This window comes from Palaemon carinicauda, chromosome 15 (assembly GCF_036898095.1).
Source record: "Palaemon carinicauda isolate YSFRI2023 chromosome 15, ASM3689809v2, whole genome shotgun sequence".
Lineage (NCBI taxonomy): Eukaryota > Metazoa > Arthropoda > Malacostraca > Decapoda > Palaemonidae > Palaemon > Palaemon carinicauda.
Genome location: NC_090739.1, coordinates 134,996,945 through 135,004,070, shown reverse-complemented (window position 1 = coordinate 135,004,070; position 7,126 = coordinate 134,996,945). Strand labels below are relative to the sequence as shown.

Below are 7,126 nucleotides of genomic sequence, written 5' to 3'. Positions count from 1 at the left end.
AACTAATACAGTGTAGTAGTTAACCCCTTAAGAGAAGAATTGCTTTGTATTGTCAGTGTTGTTAGGTGTATGAGGACAGAGGAGAATATGTAAAGAATAGGCCAGACTTTTCGATGTATGTGTAAGGTTAGGGAAAGTAAACCGTAACCAGAGAGTAGGATCCAATGTAGTACTGTCTGGCCGGTCAATGGACCCAATAACTCTCTAGCTGTAGTATCTCACTGGGTGGCTGATCCCTGGCTAACCTACTGCTAGCAGGTTGTACATGTCTGCTCCTTATTTTCTGTAAATTGCACACTTAGAAATTTGCATTAAAAAACGGTAAACGTCTGGCGACATTTATTCCAGGATTTTTACCCTTTTAGAAATTAATATATGGATGTAAAGGAGTGAAATTACGTTCACCAACCCGTAAAATATAAGAACAAAGTATGGTAAATTTCAGTCGCATGTATTTTACTGAAATACGACTGAGAACTATATTTTTAGAGAGAATTTCATATTAGAATTAAGTTTTTCAAACAGTGTAGTTAATCTTTTCAATTATTATTTCCAGATGAGGAGAAGAGGCTATTAAAGAAAGAGGGAATCACTCTACCAACGCACTATCCTCTGACCAAACACGAGGAGAGAGAACTAAAACGTATCAGGCGTAAAATTCGAAACAAGATCTCTGCCCAGGATTCCCGCAAGAGAAAGAAAGAATATATTGATGGATTGGAAGACAGGTGAATGAGTTCCCCTCTTCAGTTTTTTTTTATTATTACCATAATAAAATATTAGGGTCTCTCGAATTAGTATAAAACAAAATTATACATTTGCATTTGTCTCTTGTTTTATGTCGAGAAACTCATGATCTGATTAACTGTAATCTTGTATTTAAGTGGCCTAAAATAGTTCTTTTTTGTAATTAGAAACTTACTGCGTCTTTTTCTCAAAATTGCTGACAATGCCTCTTTTCCACAAAATAGCCAACATTGCATTTTCTCCCAAAATGGTTGAAATTGCCTTTTTTTTTTTTTTTTTCAAAAAATGGCTGACATTGTTTTATTCAATATGTCTGGCATTGCCTTTTTCCAAAATGACTCGACTTCCTTTTTTTTCCCAAAATGGCCGACCTTGCCTTTTTCGAAATGGCCGACATTGATTTTTCAAAATGGCCAACATTGTCTTTTTTCAAAATGGCCAATATTGCTTTTTCCAAAAATGGCTAACTTTGCTTTTTTTTCAAAATGGCTGACATTGCCTTTTTTCCTAAAATGGCCAACAAAATATGTTTAGGTAGTGAAGGTAACATAGAAATTGCCTATCTTTTCCAGAGTTAAAGCCTGCACAGAAGAAAACCAACAGTTGCAGAAGCGTATCCGCAGTCTAGAGGCGCAAAATGAATCCCTGTTGGTGCAGATGAGAAAATTCCAGAACGCCGTTATCGGCGGCAGTAATAACGGGCGTTCACAAGTGCATGCCTCCACGGCGCTTATGATGCTGATACTTTCAACGGCGCTATTTGTAGTCCCCTCTCTTAGGCAGGATACAAAGGTTTCAGACAGTGAACTGTCGCTGCCCTCAACTAAAATATCTAATCCAGGTAAGAAAAAACTTTCTCCTCTTGTTTTTAAGGTCCTATTTTCAAGAATTTGCAATATGTTACCATACAATATTGTGGTACTCTTTTACTATGTAATATCTTAAATGTTGGATTTTCAAGAATTTACAATATTTTACCATACAGTATTGTGGTACTCTTTTGCTGTGCAGTATCTCTACTTTTTGCCAATTGTGTGGAATTGTTCAGGTCCAGGAAAGTTTAAGCTCTGAACTTTCATAATTTAGAATGTTATTTGTGCTGCACAAATATTTTGTAATGCATTTTTTTTTTTTTTCTTTTTGTTATAAAGCAAACTAATGACTTCTCTTTTCAGGCCACCGTACTTTATTGGAAGCTGGAAGTGGTGCTATTGTCCCCAGTACACTAGAGGCTTTAGAGACTCTTGACGATGAAATGGCCTCTGATTTAGACAGCCCATTGGTTCAAGCACTTACCGATCATGATTACACTCCCGCCACAAAGCGCCAGCGTACACTCGCCAAGAACAACGGATATTACGTGCCACCTCTCGACGACTTTCCACCCCAGTTCACCAAGACCGATTCTGGTGGAGGTTTTCCACCAGATGATGGCTCTGGCTCTAAGATAGCAGCCAGAATAATGGATGCAGTCGTGGATCGCTCTGTTAATAACTTCTCCGATCCGGGGGGCAAGCACGGCAACCCACATACTGTCGTGGTAAATCTTGGGAAGGCTCAAAAGAGACTCAGAGATGATTTTGAACTGGAGTGATGATTTACTAAATGTAAGGTGCATTATTGTGTAATCAAGGTATTTTATCACCAGAGATGGGTGTATTCAACTTGGGTCAAACGTGTACCCAGTGAAGATTACCCTGTGTGCTGGGTGGGGGGAACCTGTCACAGCCACAGTCGCTGCCACCACCCTAGAAACCTCTCCAGGATGTTGGACTGGTCTAAGCCATCTTCAATTTCTCTATTGGAGGTCATTTTGTGTCGATCGGGGCAGTACGTATTTCTTTACTAAACTTTTGCAAGTTAGATGTTTCTAAAGGCTAAAGGGAGATGGCTGGCTTATGCAGACTCGTGGTATATTGTTTAAGCTGCACTGTGTGTGGGTGGTTATACAATCCCTGTAGTATAGTCAGGTGAAGGCTGAGAACTGGATGACCAAGGGCCTCGAGTTGATGCCCTTCCAAGCTCAATGGGAAGTCAAGAGTAGATCGTTTATGTCATGGGTTTTTTTTCGCTTTACTATTAAGTTAATAAGTTCCCTTTAATTTTTTTTTTTTTTTTGTATTTGTAAAGGTTTTTATTTTTCAAGGAGGAGTATTGGGTGCTGCTTTTGAAGACTCTGGTAAGCTGTATCGTTTATTTTTTTAAATTTTGTTAAATAATACTTAAAGCCTCTATGAATTCAGATGTTGAAGACATTGTTTTTATCAAGTTGAAATATTTTTAAAATTGTAGGTTATTTGATTTGTTAAGAGTACATACTGTATTTATATATATAAAAAAAGGATTTATTTGATTAGGAATTAGCATTTTATCACTACAGTATATTGAATTGTCCCAAGTTACAGAATTTAAAAGATACATGGTATTTCAGATGCATTTTTCCTCGTAGACATTTCATATTTTACTCTGATATGCAGAGCCTTTCCCATTTTTTTTTTCTTGCTACTCGCTACTTTTTGGTAGGACCAATGCCATGTTATACATCACATTCATGTTATCATTTCATTATTTGTTAAATTAAATGACATTTCACCATCATGTGCTAAGGAATCATATTTTGTAGATAAAATTGTAAAAGGAAATAAAATATATTTTAAGCAATGACAGAAGTGTGTTTCATGTCCTAATACTGATAAATAAAAGCTGGATGCTAATGTATTAAGCAAGATCCTTGAATTAGGTAATTTTGTTTGAATTACTGTATGTGTTAATTTCCATATACAGTATTTGATTCAAGGATATATCAAAATAGTTATTTTTTACCCTAGAGGTTCCATTTAGAAAATGGAGGGTACTATGTTCATTTTTATGAAGAGAAATTTTTAAAATTTATGCCTATTTATGCTGATGTTTACATGATCACGTCAGTTACTTGCATGTCACTCTACACTTTGATCCAAACATTATCAATATTTAAAGAATGTCAGGTAATAAGGAAAATCTAAAATCCATTCAAAAAAAGATTGTATTTTATGAAAAGTAAATTATAACAATGTCAGTGTTCACAAGGTCTGTACATTAGGCGTGAATTGTATTACCTATCATAGTTTAACATACTATTTAATTCAATCCTATTTATTTCTCATTACAATTATCATCAATTTAATGTTTTTTTGTAATAATAATCAATAATGAAAATATTTAAAATTATCCATTGCATTAACTCTGTGAAAATGAGTGCTGATAACTGACTCATGTTATTTTTCACAAACATTAGATTTTTGTGAATTGTCAGTCAACTTTCATTCTACATACATACTGCATAGCTTTGTATCAAAAGTACATTGTTTAACAAGGAACAAAATACTGCACAGTAGGTTTACATCTGAAATATGAAATGTAACCTACTTGTAGACTAAACACAACATATTTAAGGGTTAAAAATCTTTCTTGCTGAGAGAGAGAGAGAGAGAGAAAGTTTTGCCTATCTAGTATTTTCGTAGTTCAAAACACTTGTGTGGATCTACAAACCGTACATGTGTTGGTGCCCCCAACTACTCATTATAATCACAACTGCGTTCAACATAACCAGGTGGTCAGCTATAGCCTTTCCTTTCACACCACTCCTCTTACATTTACAGTAGTTGCCTTTTAGAACTCCATTGATTTTCCTCAATCTCAGTTTTTCCAAAATTTTGACTGCATTATCATGAACAGTACCTTCCTGTTATCCAGATTTTATTTGCTTCCTTTTCCTTTATTTACAGATAATACTCCCATAATGTTCCACTCCTTTGGGGCATTACCACTTCATCCTCCAATTTTATTGTTTTCAGGTTTTCCTTTATATCTTTTTGCTGTATTCTTGAGTATCTTGTTACTAGCTGATTCTCTCTCTAGTATTATTGTCTTTTAAGCTCTCCAGTGTATGCTAAAACTCTTCCGTGCTAGTCTTCTCCACTCTCCCCCTTTGACTGATGTGCTTGTTTTCCAAACTATTTAGGCCCTTCTACACAGAGGCTAATGAACGGCAGGCAGACACCACTACCAATTTTGTTGTATGGGTGACGATCACGAGTGTAGATGACACCATAGACGAGGTAACAATGGGCAAACCATCGAAGTGCCCATGCCCAACATTGAGGCACTGGATGGGTGCCTGATTATTGTCTTTTACAACTCTGACTACCCTCTTCCCAGCATCTGGCCCAAGTCATACGCTCGCCTGTCTGTGCCTATTGTCTGCCTTGGACTGTTTGATCTGGTAACACTTTCAAAGGGAAAGAATTACGGGCAAGTCAGGGTGCCCGCCCTGTATTTGCCCCTCGTGTGGAAGGGCCTTCAGTTTATTGATTTCCTTTGAAGTATTTCCTTCTGTGGTGCAAATCTCATCTTCCAAAAACAGGTCTATGTAAAATTTCACAATTTCACGCTTTGTAGATACTGTATTCAGTTAAATCCCTGACATCATGCTGGACTGCATACTCAATGGTTTCTTTATGTCCATCCATCTTTCTAAGTCCCAAAAGGCTGCTGCATTTACTATTTTCTCTTAATCCATTCTACTAGATTCTTATCTCCTTGTTTTCATGCCATTTCTGTGTAACATTCTTCTATTAGCTTTTCCTTTTAACTTTAATGGCCTTCTATTTTCCTTGAGTCTGCTAATTTTAGTGGTCTTTTTTTATTTCATCAACTGTTCCATACTCTTTATTCCTTGGTTTCCTTGTTTTCTGGGTTTCTTTTTGTGTGTAGCAATGATTTCACTGACTTTTTGCCAGCTTGTACAGTATACCTGTTCTTTACGCAAGCGTTTTCTTACACTATTTCAAATCATTCTACTTATTCATTTCCCTTTCAAATCTTTGATGGTCGAGTATGATTTTCTTATTGACATAGTCATTACCCATTCTAACTGTCCAATTCATGTCAATTCATTTTAAATGGCCCCTGTAGCATCCAAAACACCTGCTGGAGACATGTTAGCGTAATGCGTATCACCATACCTGGCCGTAGGTTGAATAGAGCACCAACCACCCATTGATATACTACCACTAGAGGGTTATCAGGTCCTTTGACTGGCCAAACAGTAGGCTTCACCCCCAACTCGGACCATCGCCAAGTCGGACCCTTACTAACTCGGACCGTACCTCCACCAACTCGGACCATTATAACCAACTCGGACCACAATATACCACCTCGGACCACAGTAGTGAACCAACTCGGACCAGGTTGATAAGATTATAAATTAGAACAATTGGTAAAAATAAATTGAGAACAGTGAAAGTCACACATATTTATTATTAGGAGAGTTATTAAAAACATGCAAATGTAGAAGCAAAAGACAAAGTAAAATGTTCAATAAAACATATTCAAATTAATAATCATACATTCACAGCAATGAAATGGGAAACAGCTTTTAGAAGGCTTTTACCCGATCTATGACCTAGAGAAAACTCCTCCCACAGTACGACTAGTCTTCCATGTTGCTTAGCATACTTTGTCTTTTGGTGGCGCAACACTTTTCCATCCTTTAAGAAATTTACATATAGTGGCACAAGCTTTGCTTCATTATACAAAAGAGATAGGAGAATGTAGAAATTAAGTTGACCTTTTCGTGATTTTCTGTTTAGTCTGTGGTGCCACCCTTCCACGTCGTTGTTTGTCCTGACACTCCTACCAAAAACACACCACGCTTTGGGTGGCCACATTTCGGAGGAAATCCAAGTATTGTGAATGTATTCTAAAAGATTTAAAAGTTGTTGTGACCCAGCTGCTTTTCTATAAAATCTTAAAAATAGTCCTTCTATGTGATCATCAGGTACGTATGGTAGAGAAAGAAGTTGTCTCACAAACTTATATGTTTTGGTGTCACTTGTGTATGCAGACTGAAGGCCAAATTCTTGGGCCTTCCTCCACACTGCTTGTCCCCAGTGAAACGCACAACCACGCATAACTACATCTGGGAACACATCTGGGATAGCCCGCCAAACACTTGCCTCAAAATCTAGAATTACTTCTTGTACTTTTAATTGTTCACCTAGGATTTCCTTAATTCTACTAAACACCTTTTTGTAATCTTTGCGTCTCTTACCTGACATTAAAACAAATACAAGAGGCATTTGTTTCACATTCCCATCATACTTCATGAATGCATGAATGCTAAAAAGTTGTGTGAAGGGTTGCCTAACAACTTTGAATGTCCCATCGACATACCACCTTTTTGCTTTAGCAAGTAACTGACACTGTCCTTCTGTTGCAAATACTAAGTGACGTCTATCCCCTACATGTATATCAAATTTAAGAAAGTTAGGTGGTATGTGTTCCTCACTAATCGCAAAACTCAAATCCACGGGTTCAGCAGGTCTGTTTGCTTGCC

At 37.0% G+C, this 7,126-nt stretch overlaps 1 protein-coding gene across 2 annotated transcripts in view; it reads left to right on the top strand.

Moving 5' to 3' along the window:
• Positions 1 to 3,413, top strand: part of LOC137654771 (uncharacterized) — a 55,828-nt gene extending 52,415 nt beyond the window's left edge. For both annotated transcript variants that reach the window (XM_068388712.1, XM_068388713.1), the window contains 3 exons: positions 557 to 728; positions 1,320 to 1,588; positions 1,923 to 3,413. In XM_068388712.1, the coding sequence (XP_068244813.1) occupies positions 557 to 728; positions 1,320 to 1,588; positions 1,923 to 2,341 (860 nt within the window). In that variant the 3' untranslated portion in view covers positions 2,342 to 3,413. The remainder of the gene's footprint in view (positions 1 to 556; positions 729 to 1,319; positions 1,589 to 1,922) is intronic.
• The last annotated feature ends 3,713 nt before the right edge of the window (positions 3,414 to 7,126 follow it).